At 34.7% G+C, this 17,656-nt stretch overlaps 3 protein-coding genes across 5 annotated transcripts; 2 read left to right on the top strand and 1 right to left on the bottom strand.

Annotated features, from left to right (window-relative positions):
• LOC18597058 (putative receptor-like protein kinase At4g00960) lies at window positions 1,277-4,677 on the bottom strand. Of its 3 annotated transcripts, XM_018122897.1 has the most exons (8): window positions 3,724-4,677; window positions 3,507-3,632; window positions 3,155-3,294; window positions 2,671-2,731; window positions 2,521-2,598; window positions 2,207-2,444; window positions 1,903-2,053; window positions 1,277-1,809 (listed from the first exon to the last, which is right to left on the bottom strand). In XM_018122897.1, the coding sequence occupies exons 1-8, from the start codon at window positions 4,511-4,513 to the stop codon at window positions 1,480-1,482; spliced, it is 1,914 nt and encodes a 637-aa protein (XP_017978386.1). In that variant the 5' UTR covers window positions 4,514-4,677; the 3' UTR covers window positions 1,277-1,479. The 3 variants fall into 3 exon arrangements, with proteins under 3 accessions (XP_017978386.1, XP_017978385.1, XP_007025940.2); XM_018122896.1 differs by having other exon boundaries at window positions 2,521-2,731; window positions 3,724-4,676; XM_007025878.2 differs by having other exon boundaries at window positions 2,521-2,731; window positions 3,155-3,288; window positions 3,724-4,676.
• Window positions 7,908-11,019, top strand: LOC18597057 (putative receptor-like protein kinase At4g00960). Its single transcript, XM_018122885.1, has 7 exons — window positions 7,908-8,821; window positions 9,115-9,243; window positions 9,395-9,534; window positions 9,637-9,847; window positions 9,947-10,184; window positions 10,338-10,488; window positions 10,598-11,019. Exons 1-7 carry the CDS (start codon window positions 7,987-7,989, stop codon window positions 10,934-10,936), a joined length of 2,043 nt encoding a protein of 680 aa, XP_017978374.1. The 5' UTR covers window positions 7,908-7,986; the 3' UTR covers window positions 10,937-11,019.
• LOC108662470 (putative receptor-like protein kinase At4g00960) lies at window positions 12,472-16,809 on the top strand. The gene is made up of 7 exons (XM_018122894.1): window positions 12,472-13,371; window positions 14,619-14,744; window positions 14,972-15,093; window positions 15,208-15,418; window positions 15,587-15,824; window positions 15,992-16,142; window positions 16,282-16,809. Exons 1-7 carry the CDS (start codon window positions 12,573-12,575, stop codon window positions 16,627-16,629), a joined length of 1,995 nt encoding a protein of 664 aa, XP_017978383.1. The 5' UTR covers window positions 12,472-12,572; the 3' UTR covers window positions 16,630-16,809.

Raw genomic sequence — 17,656 nt, 5'->3', positions numbered from 1 at the left:
ATGATCAAAGGCGACATCACAAGGTATGTGCAGGATTTCAACTCCTCATGTAATACTGACGACTGCATCAACACATCCTTCATCACATTAATCCCAAAATGTGATATCCCCTCCAATACCAAGGATAATTGCTCGATTAGCCTTGTGGGCGGCGTATGCACGATTATTGTTACGGTCTTGGCCAACTGATTGAGGCGAGTGGCAGGGGAATTAGTGGGGTGTAATCAATTTGCATTTATAAGAGGAAGACAGATCATAGATTATGCTTTGATTGCAAACAAGGTGACTGATCTTGTGAGAAAAATACATAAGAGTGGAGGTGTTGAAAAGGCTTAATTATGATAATGTTAATTTGAATTCTTTGGATATAGTTATGGGAAGATGGGATTCGGTGTCCGTTGGCAGGAGTGCATGAAGGCTCGTATTTCATTAACGTTTGCTTCAATATTAATGAATGGTGCACCTACAAGGCAATTCAAATTTAAGAGAGGCTTGAGGCATGGTAATTTTTGTCCCCAGTCTTATTTAACTTTGTCACGGAGGTATTTAGGGTTCTAATGTACAAGACAATCGAAATAGAATCGGGCAAAGCCATTGCAATAGGGAACAAGGGTCTTGTGGTGTCACACCTACAATATATTGCGATACCGTGCGAAGCCATGTTAGGAAGCTTGTTAGATATAAATAGGGTTTTGAGATGTTTTCAAGTCATCTCAGGGTTGAAAAAATAATTTTCAAAAGAGTTATTTGTTCAATATTGACATTGAAAAGGAAATTTAGTGAATTGAAAAGATAGAATATCTTGTAAAGTAGAAGAATTTAGTAACAAATCATGGTATTGTTATTAATTTAAAATTTTCTTTGTTTTTTTCCTCCTTATAGATTAGAATGTCTATAACATCACCTTTCTTTATATAATAATTCATTTAAATTAAATTATAATTATTCAAGCCGAAAAATCCTTAAAACTATTTAGCTTGACAACCACACCTCATACACTAAAAATTCAGTAACTTGAACATTTCTTCTACATGATGGCCCAATGAAAAAGCCCACAATCTAAAAAGATAACCCACCAACCCAAACTCCTTTCTCACATCCAATTAATTAGCCAAGCCTCACATCAATAAATAGCCAAACGTCATACACTCCACTTGCCGAATTTCAAGCATTGAACGTACCCAAGAAATTTATTAAATAGTAGGTTATTGATTATTGATTTTAATTTTAATATGTGACAACAAATAAAAAAATTTATTAATAACAAACTACCACGTAAGTAGTAAACAAAGTTCTAATCATTTCCCAATTTTTGAATAATTACAAGATAGTACAATTACATAGAAAAGTTTTTGTTATTCTTTTCCTCTTCATGAACAATTAAATAGTTTGAATCACTTTCTTTGGGTCCTGAAGAAGAGGTACAGGTTCTTCTTCAGGACTAAGACACCGAAGCAATGCAGCAATTTTCTTTAAACATTATCGAGGATCTAGCTCAGAAAATGAAGCCTCATTTACTGTGACTTGGACCTCTGCACTTTTAGATTGACTGGATCTGGATGATTCAGGCCTCCCTTCCGGCACCTTGGAAGATTGCAGTAAAAATGCAGGTCTCGAGGGCGCCCGAAGAGAGATGGAGGAGCTGCTAAGCATGAGAACAACTGAGTCCATGGTTGGTCTATGAGCAATATTTTCTTGAACACATAGCAATCCAAGATGGATACATCTCAACATTTCACTCCTGGAATCATCCAACAGGATGTCATCTATCAGTTTCCAAGGGGTCCCTTCGTTCCAATTTTTCCATGCCTGCAAAGATTTGACAATGTGAACGTAGCACGAAGGTCCAAGTGCACCAAAAACAAGTGAAGGCAATGCAGGTAGAATTCCAGTTTTACTTACATGGATTATAAGACTGACTCCTGTTTCCTCGTCGCGGAAACCGTTGATACTTTTACCACTAACGATTTCCAAAACCAAGACCCCAAAACTATAAACGTCAGACTTGACTGAGAAATGCCCTTTCCTTGCATACTCCGGAGCCATATATCCACTAAGTAAAACAAATAAATAAACAAACGAAATCTCAGTTCTTGTTAAAATTAAGTTCTTGTTGTATATGTGCTAATTGTTATAGGATTCTTGTGATTTATGCTCACAACTTAACAGTTGTAACAACAAAATATTAGTGGTTTCTTATACTTACTATGTCCCGACGATTCTTCTTGTATCAGCTTGAGTTTGATCCACCACAAACAATTTTGCCATTCCGAAGTCTGAAATTTTAGGATTCATCTCTGCATCCAACAAAATGTTGGCAGCTTTTAAATCACGATGGATGATTCGATATTGAGAATCTTGATGAAGATAAAGAATTCCCCGAGCTATTCCCTTGATGATTTTGTATCTCTTCTCCCAGTTTAGTAGTAAACGCTTGATTGGATCTATGGAAATTCACAAAACAATATGAGAAAAATGCAGAAATTCATTCCGTAAACTCAAAAGTGATTGCAACCATACCGAATATGAAGTTGTCAAGGCTTGAGTTAGGCACAAACTCATAGATGATAATCCTTTCTTTCTTTTCCAAGCTAAAACCTAGAAGCCTAACCAAATTCTTGTGTTGAAGCTTTACCATTAACAAGACTTCATTCTTAAATTCTTGTTCACCTTGTCCCGAATTTCCAGATAGCCTCTTCACAGCTACAACTTGTCCATCGGGAAGCTTGCCCTGAAAAATATGTAACAAAGGGAAATGATCGAAACAAGCATTTCATATCTTTGTCGAGGAATTACTAACATGCACTAATTTTTCTTTATTTTTTTTCCTATTTTGCATGGATAGAAACGCAGGGTTTAACATATTTGAACAAGAAATTTGACAATTTGAGATTTTCTATAGCATGGAAACTTTGCGGTGGCACTTGGAAAAGATAGGACAAAAAGTCCTCCATCCCTTCCAAAGATGGCTGGTTAGGTCATGAGTTTAAGCATGCAAGGGTGCTTGTTTTGTGACGGACGCTGTAGGCAGAGTGGTAAACAGAGGAAGCAGGTGAAGTCACCAAACTGAAGGCTGTACTCATTCATGTCTTCAATCTCTCTTTTTTCCTGTTTTGGATAATTGAAAATTATCGTGCACCAAATGTCGAATTACCTTGTAAACAAAACCAAATCCACCTTTTCCAATTTTTTTTGCAGGGGAGAAGTCATCTGTTGCAACTCTGATTGCATTGAAGTCAAATTGGAAAGATTCCTCACAACGCTTTTCATCTGCAGCACTCTTTTCATCTGCAGCTTTTAGAAGTTGAGCGAGTAAACACATAAAAAGGAGAGAAAAAGCATTTTTCTTCTTCTTCTTTGGATTAAATTACTCGTTTAATTTCAAAAGAAAGTATAAAACCAAAAATAATACCTTTCAAAAAAAATAAAACCAAAAATAATAAGCTTTAAGCATCGCAAACTGCTTTTCTCAACTAGTAGCAAACAAAAATCAAACAGTAGCTTACTTTCATTCTCCTGCTTTGGTTTCCTCCTCTTAAGGAGAATGGCGCTTGCAATGAGGACAACTGCCACCAAAACCATGATTGGAACAACAATGATCACTACAGTTTGAGATGAAATGCCTCCATCCTCTGCACAAGCAAGAAATTTGATGGAGTAATATATTTTTCTATATTAATTTCTCCCCTAAAATTTGCATGTGTCACGAACCAGGCATGTTACCTTTTGTGATTGTAGTGTTCGTCGGAGGCGGTGGTGGAGATAAGGATGGAGCAGTAGTAGTAGCATTTGATACATAGAAGGGATACAAATCCCACCTGAACCAACAGTTAGGTCTCTGAACATAACCTCCCTGCTTTCCATAAAACATTCTTTGGTAGGCACTCACGGATTCCCTTAAGCAGGAGTCACAATCACTCTGGGATAAATCTGGAGTGCACTGCATTAGTGCGTGAATCTTTTGAAAGACTGTGTTATCTGCTTCACCAGTTGAATACTTAAGCCTAAAAGAACCCATGGAAGCATTTCTCACCACGCTATCCATCAAACTCTCCCAAACCGTATTAAACTGTGTTAAGTTCGACTTGATGTCGTTCACGTTAGTGCCTGCCTCAGAAGGATCTAGCTCCAAGATACCGAAGAACGAGCGATTTGCATAGCGCACCATAGACGGTGGATCCCCTCCCCATGAAATGGCTTCTTTCTGGTTGGGACACTTAGCTATGAGATCTTGAGTTGTGGAATTGAGTGAGCTAAAACAATTTTCTGAAGTAGAGTCTCCTCTGCAAAGACCAAGAGCATAAACTTTGTTGGGTTCTTTGCCAATTGTAGCAGTGAAGAAACCACCGTTTGCTGAGACATTAGCTGGGAGAGAAGCGAGGATGAGATCGCGGTTTATACCGTATGTACTGTTAGTTGTAAAATTACCTGTGTCATAGCATCTTAGGGCAGTGGCAAGACTCATGCCTATAAGCAGATGCGACAGAAGACAAACCGGCGCTTTAACCCACATCTTGCGATACTATGCCGAAGTACTCAGCCTTTTTCTTTTTTTCCCGGAGGACTCCTACAGGCTTATCTTACCCCATCTGTTTTCTTCATTTCAGTTGGACAAAGGACTGAACAACAGATGTCAAAATCTTGCATGGTTGAATCATGTGATCAAAACAAAAGGCAGAGAACACAAGAGAACTTCCTGTGGGTTTCTACATGGAAAATTTGAGACCAAGGGACTTGGCTTTGTCTGACTTGTCAAAGTCAACGTTTAATAACCAGACCATTGTCGTAGACGTATAGCCTCTAGGGATGGTATTGGGTATTTTATTATCGATCTAGTTATATCGGGGTTAAAATACCCTATAATCAGATTTGGTAACAAATTTAGATAATGATTTCTCTACACCTATCGGGTTTGAGTCAGATTCGAATATTTCCTTTTGAGTACTCGCTATTTAAATTCAATGATGTTATATTCAGATTACGTGAGTACTCATCTCAAATTCAATTTTAATATTTATTTATATATATTTTATTGTTATTTAAATGATTAAATTAAAAATAATCAATATTAATATATTTATTAAAAGTTGACAAATATATTAAAAAGTATGGTTACTCAAATTATTAATGTGATCGATATTAATATATGTAAATTAAAAAATTATTAGATTATTAATTATGTTTAAACAATATGAATATCATATCATATTATAAAGGAATATAATTATTATTATATATATACTTTAAATATAAATATATTTACTTTTTATTTTGTGTTAACAACTTAGCATTACAAAAATTTAAACTTATAATATATATACTTAAAAGAGAGTCTTTGATATTAGAATAGTTTTGGAATCTAACTATTTTTTTAATTTCATGTAATTAAAGATAAACTAATATAATTAATTAAATTAATTCATTAAACTATGATTATTAATTAACTTGGAATGTTTTTTAAAATATACATTATATATATTAGGTTCATTTTTAAAAAATATAATTACTATATCATATATACTAATACTTTTAGTATATATATACTTTAAATATAAATATATTTACTTTCTATTTTATATTAACATTACAAAAATTATAACTTGTGAAATTATTAATTATAATATATATACCTTTATTTATATAAACTTGTAATATACAAACCTTAAAAGAAGTTGTGAGGTAAGAATAGTTTTGAGTCCTTGTTATTTTTTGTAATTTTATGTAATTAAGGACAAACTCATATAATTAATTAAATTAATTCATAAAACTATGATTNTATATATATATATATATATATATATATATATATATATACACTTTAAATATAAATATATTTACTTTCTGTTTTATGTTAACATTATAAAAATTATAACTTACAAAATTATTAATTACAATATATATATTTGTTTATATAAATTTATAATATATAAACTTAATTATCTAAAAAGAAATTATGAAATTAGAATAGTTTTGAAACTCAGTTATTTTTTTAATTTCATGTAATTAAGAATAAACTCATATAATTTATTAAATTAATTAATGAAACTATGATTATTAATTAACTTGTAATGTCTTTTAATATCTATACTTTATATATATTGGGTTCATTTATAAAGAATATAATTACTATTATATATATAAACTAATATACTTTTAATATATATACTTTAAATATAAATATATTTACTTTTTACTTTGTGTTAGTATTATAAAAATTATAACTTATAAAATTATTAATTATAATATATATATTTATATACACACACTTTATAGTGTATAACTTGTAATGTTTTTCAATACAAACACTGTATATTATATATTATATTTATTTATAAAGAATATAATTACGATTATATAAGTTAATAATTACTAAATAATAACATAATATTGATTTATATTATATATTATATTAATTTATAAACACACTTTATAGTTTTTGATTATTTAAATTTATATTTTATTATTTGTGTTTTTATTAATTCAATTAGTAGTTAATTATATGAAATATGTAGAAGAAATATTATTGTATATAGATACAGGTTTGGGTAATTGAGTACCAATGAAGAATATTTTAATAATTTTTTTATCTAATAGGATTTTTAAAGAGTTTAGGGTAATTATAAGGTAATAAAAATGTATTAAGATTAGAATTAAGATAATAATTTTTAAAATCATTTAAATAATTAATAAAATTTAAATATTTAATTTTTTATAAGATTAAGATTTAGATATCTCAAAATTAATAAATACTCAACTCGTTGATAATCCTATTAGCTTCGAAGTAATCAATGTATAATTGGTCAGATCCCACTTTATTAAAATCTTTTTGCGGATTTATATTATTTATTTTTATATTTTGTGAAAATTAGATTAAAATAATTTGATTTTGATAAAATAATATTTTTATAACTCAAAATATGATTTAATAAAGTAGATTATACTCTAATGTTATATATAGGCTTAAAAATGTTAGCCTATATAAGAAACTCTATGATAGATGGGATTACGGATTTATTATGTAGAAATAAACTAGATCTCCTTTTTTGTCTATAACGACATAAAGATCTTATTTATTGAAGAGTCATAAAGAAAAAAAGAGGAAAATTCTTTCTAATACATTGAGTATTAACAATTAATCTACTTAATATTATTTTTACTATTAAACTATAAATTAAAAATCAAGTATATTCTAAATTCATACTCTGTTAAATCTTGTATGAGTATAAATTATTTATACATAATGTTTTTGACCTTTTCGCCAGTTTTTGTAGTTGGGAAAGTGGCTAGCCTCACATGGTTTGAGGATCCTAGAAATTTCCTGCTAATTAAGAAAAGAAAGAAACATACAATATTTCTGATTGACTCCAGCCTGTCCTGCTGACTTTATGTTTTCTTCCCCTGCTTTTTTAATGAACAAATCCCCATATTTCAAGGATTTTGAATGGCAATACTTACGTTGCTATCATTGTCTACTATGAATAGCGTGAACTTTGCACTTGGAATATGATCAGCTTACATCATTTTGGTTCTTGGGATAAGCTTATTTTTCATTTTGTATTGAATTCTAATATTCTTCTTAAATCTCCCAGTCTTCCATTCCCTTCATGATACTATACCTTGGGTTACGTTCGTTAATACATAATAATCCTATCCTGTCTCTTAAAAATTCTAAAATAAAATTCTCCCTCCCTCAAAAATAATTGAACTATTACATAACAAAGCGTAATTATCTTTTTATAAGATTTATATAAACAAATAAATATTATAATTGCAATCAAACAATCTTCAATTATTACATCCCGTCAACTCCATACTTTGGACAATTTTCCATGTAACACCTTAGTTCCTTTTGACAAGTACTGACCCAAGATCATCCAATCTCCAGGTAAGGACTGTTCATTTCCACGCAAAAACTCGGAAAATCAGAGGTCAAAGAGCTTGGCAGAAAAACAAGCAGCAAAAACCCTGTACTCCGCAGGCAGAGCAATGGATTCTTCGCGGCAGTTTTTCTTCTCTTCTTTAATTGTTACATTCCTTCTTAGTCTCACCGTTACCCAACAAGAGCCTCTCTACAATTTTTGTTTAGACACAAGTGGTAATTTCACCAGAAACAGCACCTACGAGGCAAACCTCAATCGCCTGCTGTCATCTTTCTCCTCGAACACGGCAAATGATTATGGGTTCTACAATATGTCATCTGGCCAAGGCTCCGAGAGAGCTAACGTAATCGCACTTTGCAGAGGGGATGTTAATTCGGGTGATTGCCTCGACTGCATCAATAACGCAACCACTGAGCTCAGAAATCTCTGTCCCAACCAGAAAGAAGCAATTATCTGGTATGACTTTTGCATGTTGCGCTACACAAATCGCTCCATCTTTGGTGTTGCGGAAACCAACCCTTCTTTCTACATGTGGAATCCAAATAACGTCACGGATGTGGATGCTTTTAATCAGTCCCTGAGTGCTTTGATGAATAACCTAAGAACTAACGCTTCATCAGGCACTTCCCTTCGCAAGTTTGCAACGGGTAGTAGACAAGTTACAGCTTTCCAAACAATATATGCACTTGTTCAATGTACTCCTGATTTGACCGAGCCCGAATGCAGCTCTTGCATGTCTCAGGCTATTGAATTTATTCCCACTTGCTGTGATAGAAAACAAGGAGGCAGGGTAATTGGGCCTAGCTGCAATTTTAGGTTTGAGATTGAACGCTTCTATAATCTTACTATTGCTGATACACCTTCACTACTATCGCCACCGCCACCAACACCAGTGTCACCACTTTCTCCCCCGCCCTCGAACGATACCACAAGTTCAACAGGTACCCTGTCTGCCTTTTTTTTTTTTGGTCAAGTTAGCAGTTGTTTTCTTTTCCCCTGCCATATGCCTTCCTGCAGAAAAAGCAATTTGGTATGCACTGACTGGATTCAAGAATTTCTCTATCGTGTATTAGAGGGATGTATGCCTGTGAAAATTTTCTTTTCGTAGACAACAGGGGAAGAGGGTTTCTCTAACTTAATTAATCAAAGGATGCTTTCCATATCCTTTTGCTGATGCAATTGCTAGACTAGTTCCAGAGTTTAAATAGAAAGCTCATTTTTTTAAATTTTGCAGGAAAAAAGAGTAATTCATCTCGAACTATTATCATCATAACCATTGCGGCTGTTGCTTTTGCGGTACTTCTCATCTCCAGCTACATCTTTTTCTTTTTAAGGGTGAGAAAGTCAAAGGTGAAAGCTGAAAGTAAGTAAAATTATCGGTTTATTGTTCTTCTTCTTTTTTTTTTGGTTTACTTTTTCTTTTCCTTTTGGAATCTTGTTGAATGAATTTAACTGGTGACTAAATCTACAATTCACATTTATTTACGTGTTTGTGATTTTGTTCTTTTGTTAAGCCCGTGAAGCAGCTGAAGCCGTGGACGAAATCGGAAGTGCAGAGTCCTTGCAATATGATTTCAGCACCATTAGAGCTGCAACAGATGATTTTTCTGATGCAAATAAGCTTGGACAAGGTGGATTTGGTGCAGTTTATAAGGTAAGACAAAAGTGATCATTGGTAAGAAAAAAAAATGAAAGGTATTGCATCAAATGATAAGTTCAATTAACATATACATAATTCAATCTGATATCTTCTCAGGGCACACTTGCCAGTGGAGAATTAATAGCAGTGAAAAGGCTGTCTACAGATTCTGGACAAGGAGATCTAGAATTCAAAAACGAGGTTCAGTTAGTGGCCAAGCTTCAGCACAGGAATTTGGTTAGGCTCCAAGGTTTCTGCCTGGAAGGAAATGAAAGGCTTCTCATCTATGAGTTTGTGCCTAATGCAAGTCTGGATCAATTCTTATTTGGTATGGTATATCGTGTATAATTGAAAGCATAAACTAACACTTTAACACCCTTGATTTATGGTTTCACTAACTTGGATGTGTGTATATATGGTGATGCAGATCCAGTTAAGTGTGCACATTTGGACTGGGAAAGACGAAACAAAATCATAGGAGGCATTGCTCGAGGGCTTCTTTACCTTCATGAAGATTCTCGACTCCGAATTATTCATCGTGATCTCAAAGCTAGTAACATATTATTAGATGCAGAGATGAATCCTAAAATTTCAGATTTTGGCATGGCAAGATTGTGTGCACTTGATCAAACTCAAGGTGCTACCAGTAGAATTGTGGGAACGTAGTAAGTACTAGAATTATAACTCTTGATAAAATGCCCTCTATCGTGTGAATAACAGAATCTTCAATTTGCTGATACTTGATCATTAGATAAGTCAAACGATTCAAAGATTTGATAAGTCATGTGTACACTAATTTTTCTGATATTGACTGACAGTGGATACATGGCACCCGAATATGCAATGCATGGTCAATTTTCTGTCAGGTCGGATGTTTTTAGTTTTGGTGTACTACTTTTGGAGATTTTATGTGGTAAAAAAAATAGTGCTTTTCGTGTGGGGGAGAATGTAGAAGATCTTCTAAGCTATGTAAGTATTAATATCCTTTGTCCTTATATGAGATTGTAACTCAGTGAAATTTTTTCAAAGCATTAAAAGAATGTACTTTTTGATAATTTGCATGAATTAAATCCTGTAGGCCTGGAGAAATTGGAAGGATGGGACAGCATTGAAGCTCGTGGATCCTATTTTGAGGGAAGCTTCAAGAACGGAAGTGATGAGATGCATCCACATTGGTCTGCTCTGTGTCCAAGAAAATGCAGCCCAGAGACCAAACATGGCTTCAGTTGTTCTGATGCTTACCAGCTACTCTGTCACTCTCCCACTACCCTCAGAACCTGCATTTTTCATGCACAGCAACACTCAATCAGATATGTTGTGGCTAAATTCAGGGGCAACAGAATCGACTCAATCCAGAAATGAAGTTGCCGCAGTCTCAGAAAATGAGGTTTCAATAACTGAGCTGCATCCAAGATAGCAAGCAGGTCACATTTGTAAGCATTTCTGGGTCAAAATTCAGTATTTGTTACAATTTCCTCTCTCTGCAGATTGAGCTGATTACGCTTGGACCATCCTTTTCATGTGTTAAATATTCGGGGGTTAATCAAATCTCCAAGTCATAGATTTCTCTTCTTTTCTTTTTGTAACTGTGTGGATTGTAAATTAAGTAGTTCAATTCCTGTTGGTCAACAGATTAGGCTGATTATTAGACTAATTAATAGAAACTATCGGGCCACGTTCTCTACCACCAAGAATTTGCCAGCTCTCACGAATAATCTCACCATACTTTAAGTTGCACACCAGCTTGTGCTTAGTCAAAGCAACCAAACAAAAAATAAAAAAACTTGAAACCTTCTTTGTTTGACTGGCAATATGATTGATTTTGACACGGTATTATAAGCCAGAAGGAGATGAACAGAAACTTCTTTGTTCTTTTCCTATTCATAGAGAAGGAAATGAACTTGAAGGTTTCATATGTAGCTTTTCCTCTTCCGCCACTCCCATCTCAATCAGCCACCCTTCTTTTATACTTTTTTATTCTGAATCTTCTTTTCATTTTCAACATAGTGTGTACACCAAGAAGCCTTCCAGCAATTTCTTATGAAAGAAATTTTATGATTAACCCAAAATTAAACTTTCAACATCTTCCAAATCAGTGTCTAAACCTTAAAATAGTATACCAGGCTGCTGCTCGGACGGATTCGGACAGAGTGAGCCATGCTTAGTCAGTATTTGTGATTACGATGATAACATTACCAACCAACTATCAAAAAAGAACTTTTAAAAGGCATGTGGACCAAAAAGTCTACAGCCACTAGACTGTTTAAACTTAAACAAACATTAACAATCTTATATTTAGTTTTAGTCATTCATTGATAACCCAATATTTTCCTTCCAATCAGAATCCGCCATCTCTTCTTGATCCACATATAATCTAATCACATAAGGCGATTTAATCTAGATGAATAATGGTCAAACTCGTGCCTAAGGATGCCACCTGGTCACTTAGAAATGGAAACCGCGTTCTGGCCCTTTGGGCAGAAAGAGAGACAAGTTGGTAGGTCCATGGCGGCTTGTCCTCGATTACTGCCATCTCTATCAACCCTTTCAATCGATTTAAAATGAATTCAAGGTACAATTGTTCAAAACTACACAATTATTATATAATCATACGTAAATCCACGGGTAGAAACATGAGAAAGTTTTGGCCAAAAAATAACCTCAGTTTTTATTTCTTCATTTTATACAAATATATATAAAGTTTAGCTTACTTCGCCGGCAATATAGCTTGAAAAAAAAGAGAGATACAAATAGCTTGCCTGTAAACGCTTGTCCCTATATTTCCTCATTTACCCTTAATGATATTTGATGTATCAGTTTCCAGGGAGCCCTGACCAATTCACGTCCCAAAATGCCCTGCATATATACCAACAATTTGCGTTATAAATATTAATATTAAAATCTTGATTCAATTGATAATGCAGAAAATTCAAAGAGTCTCACTTCAATTCAACAATATATTAATGTTTTCTTCTTCTTCCCTATAAACGCGTGTATCTCTGCATAAACCTTCATAGATAAAAGTTTTCACAGAGGAGAGAGACGCAATCGCGATGGGATTTTCAAGACTGCTTCTCTTTTTTTATTCGGTTGTTCTATTCTTTGCTACTCTTACCCTCGGGGCCGATCCATTATTCCAGTCTGATTGCGCAAACTCAGCTGGTAACTACACTGCAAACAGCACTTACCAGACCAACCTCGATAGCATCTTCTCTCAGGTCACCTCACTAACAGAATTCAATTATGGGTTCTATAATCTGTCAGCTGGTCAAAACCCCAACAAAGTCAACGCGATTGCACTTTGCAGGGGGGATAGAAACCAAGATGAATGCAACAGTTGCCTTAATGACACCGTATCTGAGGTCAGGCAGCGATGCCCCTTATCGAAGGAGGTGGTTGGATGGTCTGAATTTTGTACGTTGCGCTACGCCAACCGAAACATCCTTGGAGAAATGGAAATCTCTCCTGGCAGTTGTCTACGCAACACACAGAACGTAACGAATGCTAATCAGTTCAATCAGGCATTGAGTGACCTGTTGAATAATTTGAGCAGTCTAGCCGCAGCTGCGGGTCCTCTGCGCAAGTATGCAGCAGGAAACTCTGAGGTGCGCCTTTTTCAAACGGTATATGCTTTGGTACAGTGCACTCCTGATTTGTCCGAGGAAGAATGTGACGAGTGTCTAAATGTGGCTAAGGAGGGGATTGGAAGTTGCTGCGAGGGGAAGATGGGATGCAGGGTTCTTAGACCAAGCTGTTTCTTGAGATTTGAGTCTAGCCAATTTTATCAGACTCCAGTTCCTCTACCGTCACCTCCGCCATCCCCAACTTCTTCTCCACCTCCCTCTACTGGAGGTAAAGTATCCAGTCTTGCTGTTAAAATATACTCCATATCTTTCTCTTTCATTTAATACTAAGAATAGTTAGATATAATTAAATCTCCTTGACACCTAAATCATTTTGCATTCCACCTTTTTATGTATTCATTTTCTCATTTCAAGTTGCACACTACCCATCAACAAGAAAACCACAAAATTTTCTTTGTTCTGAGGAAAAAAAAGAAACTTCCAATCCCTCAATAATTATATTGTTTGGAGTTTGGGCCATGGTTGTTTTCTTGTTTTCTATTCATATTTCGCTTTTCAAAGATAGTGATAAGGCAGAAGAGACTTTATGCCCACCGCCCCACGTGTGCAGTCATTTTGTTTTTGGTACATCCACCTGTCCACTCATTTATTCAACAGCCCTATGTCCCCCTGCCAAATACATTGAATCCTCAATTTATTATCTGCACCCAACGTCCTTACCTTGCTTGCTTTTCCTTTTCTCCCTCAGCGAGCTTTATAGCAAAAGAAAGGAAAATAAAAGTACTAGTATTTCCTTAATAACGCCAGTACAAATCAGCTAATTATATATGCAAGTATATAGTAGGAAAGCATAATACCAAGGTAAAACTTATTATTTTTATTTTAAAAAATATTTTTAACTCCACCTTAGCCAATCACATAATTAATCCGTTCCTTTGCTGAATAAAAATCCTTTATTATCAGTATCTTATTTAATTTTTTTTATAATTTTATATCTCATGTTCAATAAGGTTACTTCACCCTTGCCTTATCACTTCACTTTTATACGAAGAATTCAAAGTTAAATGATTCTAGAGTGGGTTTTCAATCGGCCCATTACATCCAAAGTAGATGTATTCATGTATAAAATATACAAAATTGAAAAAGTGACACGATGGGTTAAGATTTTATCGTCCTTATTTCCTTTCTTAATACTAATGGAAAGTAATATAATTCAATAGAATGCTACTATTCAAGTAAAAATCTTAGCTAACAATGACTACCCATATACAAAACATAGAGTAAATAAGATAAACAGAGCAAAGCACTTAAAAGGAAATAAATTATTCCTGGAGAAACACCAATGACTAGTGGTTTAATATGTGACAACCAGATTGGAATGATTTTTTTTTTAATTTCTTTTTCTGTCAGGTTTTTTTGTTTCCTTGTGGGGTTTATCTTTTTAAGTTCATTTATACAATGTGCAAGTATATGCGATTATAATTCCGACTAGGCTCATACTTCTGAATTTTGCAGAAAAGGGCAATAACACGACCCGGACTATCATCATTGTTGTTGCATCAGTTGTTGGAGTTGTGGTACTAATAACCATCTCCATCTGCATCTTTCTGAGAGCCAGAAAGAACTGGGAAAAAGTTGAAAGTAAGTAATATTGCTCCCCTGATAGCTGATGCAACATGATATTTGACTTGATTAAAAAATAATGGTTAAAAGACTTTCACCAGCTGGTGAAGATACGTGTAATGAAATAAGCAAAACGTACCATCAATTATCAGTGTACAAGTTTAAAATTTTCCAGGCGAATCTACCTTTGATGCTTACAAATGCCATGCTTTTAACTGCAAGTGTAAACATTTTACTTTTTGCAGCTGTTGATGAGATTATTAGGGTTGAGTCCTTGCAATTTGACTTTGCCACTATCCGGATTGCGACTGATAACTTTTCGGACGCAAATAAGCTTGGCCAAGGTGGATTTGGAGCTGTTTACAAGGTAACGAGCCCTGCAATTGGAAAAGAGTACTATAAATTTATCTCAAACATTGAAATTTTAACCTTAATTTTGAAATCAATCTAGAGTCACTTATGATACGTTGTACTATTTCAGGGTCTGCTTTCAGATGGACAAGAGGTTGCTGTGAAAAGACTATCTACAGATTCTGGACAAGGAGAGGTAGAATTTAAGAACGAGGTCCTGCTGGTGGCCAAGCTTCAACACCGAAATTTAGTTAGGCTCCTTGGTTTCTGCTTGGAAGGACGTGAAAGACTTCTCATCTATGAGTTTGTGCCAAACACAAGCCTTGATCATTTTATTTTTGGTACGGTTTCAGTTTCACTTTTAGATTGATAAATTTCTTATGTTCTTTTAGCTGCATAGCCACCATCAGGAGCATATTTGTAAACTAATAATAACCAAGCAGAGCCTATAATTTATCCTAGTAATTTGGTCTTATTCCATTATACTTGTGTGAACATATATACCATAGATCAAGTCAAACGTGCACAGTTAGATTGGGAAAGGCGCTACAAAATCATAGGGGGCATTGCTCGTGGGCTCCTTTACCTCCATGAAGATTCTCGATTGAGGATAATCCACCGTGATCTTAAAGCAAGCAATGTTTTGTTAGATGCAGAGATGGCCCCTAAAATTGCAGATTTTGGAATGGCAAGGTTGTTTATACGTGATGAAACACAAGGCAATACCAGCAGAATCGTGGGGACCTTGTAAGTATAAAAAAATCACTTCAGCTTTGAATTGTTTGTTTTATGCATAAATTCCAGTAGTATATGTTTCAAAAACAATATGAAATGCTGAACAAAGATTTAGTTCCATTCTATCATTAAGAAAATCATAGATCATAAGAATGATGCAAGAAAATGTTTATATGCAGTGGATATATGGCACCGGAATATGCTATGCATGGGCAATTCTCAGTTAAGTCAGACGTATTCAGTTTTGGTGTAATAATTTTAGAAATTATAAGTGGTCAGAAAAATAATTGCTTTCGTAACGGGGAGAGTGTGGAAGATCTATTGAGCTGTGTGAGTATGCCTATCTAAATTCATATTTCGATTTTGTATTGCTAATTAAAAAGTTGTAGTATTAAGCATAACAGAATCACGAAAGTTTTCAAAGATTCTTATTTCACTTTTCCACATGGATATTGATAATTTCTTGCAGGCCTGGAAAAATTGGAGGGAAGGGACAGCATTGAATATCATTGATCCAACTTTGAGGGATGGTTCGAGAAATGAAATGCTGAGATGCATCCATATTGGATTATTATGTGTTCAGGAAAACGTAGCTAACAGGCCAACCATGGCTACAGTTGTTCTGATGCTGAATAGCATCTCAATCTCCCTCCCACTGCCCTCTCAACCAGCATTTTTTATGCACAGCAACATTGATTCTGACATGTCATCCTCGTGGGATTATAATTCTCGGGTGTCAGAGTCCAAGCCATCCAAAAGGGAATCAATCCCTCTATCCCAAAACGAGGCTTCAATTACTGAACTATATCCTCGATAATTGCTTCATAATTGTCTTAAATTCTACAGCTTTTCCAGTTGACGATGTCACTTGCTGAACCAACTTGGACCTGTTTCAAGTGGTAGGATTAGGTGAGAGTTTAAATAGAGATTTTAAGTATATATAAAGGTTTCAGACTCGTCTTAAATTTTACAGCTTTTCTGTTGACTATGCCACTCAGTTCACTTGCATTGATAACCCAATATTTTCCTTCCAATTAGAATCCGCCATCTCTTTTTGATCCACATATAATCTAATTAACTAGGCTGATCTAATCCAGAATAATGGTGAAACTCGTGCCTAAGGATTCCATCCGGTTTTGCCTATGTCAATTCCCTCAAATATAATTATTGTACTGCGATAAGTCAATTAAAATATTAAAAAGGAAACCGCGATCCGGGCAGAAGGAAAGCAAAGTTGGTAGGCCATTGCGGCTTGTCATCAAATGCTTCCATCTCCATCAACCCTTATGGTACAAGACCACCTAAAACCTTCAGTCCCAAATAGCATCTAACACATTTAGACATATCAACCCAGAAGCATCACCCCATATCAGACAGTACAATACAGACATCAAGCAACCAATTTCTAAGTAGCAAAAGGTTTTCACATAATAAAATGTTTCTGCTGACGAACATGGAGCATGAACATCGACAACTCTGCAGTCAAAGTCGTGAATCACCCATATACCTATAATGATAAGCATACATTCCAGCTCACTCATCGCAAAGATTGTCACGTTCCACATTGCCAGCAAACCACAAGACTTACCACTCTGATACCGTGAAAGCAGCTGGGGAATATTCACTTATTGAGAATGGATGAAATGAATGAGCAGTATATTTTCATTCATCTGTCATATGTGCAGTACAGGGGTTTATATACACGGGTTTAAAGGCTGAAAAATCTACCTGATTATAAATCATCTTTAAGGGGACAGAACGCCCAACTGAAGTTACCGTCCGGCCAGTCTCTCCATCCATTTCTCATCAATTCTCTCCAACTTAATTTCCTGTATCAGTACCAT

The sequence above is a fragment of the Theobroma cacao genome, chromosome 6 (genome assembly GCF_000208745.1).
Source record: "Theobroma cacao cultivar B97-61/B2 chromosome 6, Criollo_cocoa_genome_V2, whole genome shotgun sequence".
Taxonomy (NCBI): domain Eukaryota; kingdom Viridiplantae; phylum Streptophyta; class Magnoliopsida; order Malvales; family Malvaceae; genus Theobroma; species Theobroma cacao.
This window is presented reverse-complemented; position numbering and strand designations above follow the sequence as displayed.

Bases quoted from the DNA above. Each gene is read 5' to 3' on its own strand.
- LOC18597058 (XM_018122896.1), bottom strand. From the start codon at position 4,513: ATGTGGGTTAAAGCGCCGGTTTGTCTTCTGTCGCATCTGCTTATAGGC. The intron at 3,295-3,506 runs GTAAGCTACTGT...AACTTCTAAAAG, and splicing joins ACCAAAGCAGGAGAATGAAA to CTGCAGATGAAAAGAGTGCT. The intron at 2,445-2,520 runs GTATGGTTGCAA...GAATTTCCATAG, and splicing joins CCTTGACAACTTCATATTCG to ATCCAATCAAGCGTTTACTA.
- LOC18597057 (XM_018122885.1), top strand. From the start codon at position 7,987: ATGGATTCTTCGCGGCAGTTTTTCTTCTCTTCTTTAATTGTTACATTC. The intron at 9,244-9,394 runs GTAAGTAAAATT...TCTTTTGTTAAG, and splicing joins GTCAAAGGTGAAAGCTGAAA to CCCGTGAAGCAGCTGAAGCC. The intron at 9,848-9,946 runs GTATGGTATATC...ATGGTGATGCAG, and splicing joins TCTGGATCAATTCTTATTTG to ATCCAGTTAAGTGTGCACAT.
- LOC108662470 (XM_018122894.1), top strand. From the start codon at position 12,573: ATGGGATTTTCAAGACTGCTTCTCTTTTTTTATTCGGTTGTTCTATTC. The intron at 13,372-14,618 runs GTAAAGTATCCA...TGAATTTTGCAG, and splicing joins TCCACCTCCCTCTACTGGAG to AAAAGGGCAATAACACGACC. The intron at 14,745-14,971 runs GTAAGTAATATT...TACTTTTTGCAG, and splicing joins GAACTGGGAAAAAGTTGAAA to CTGTTGATGAGATTATTAGG.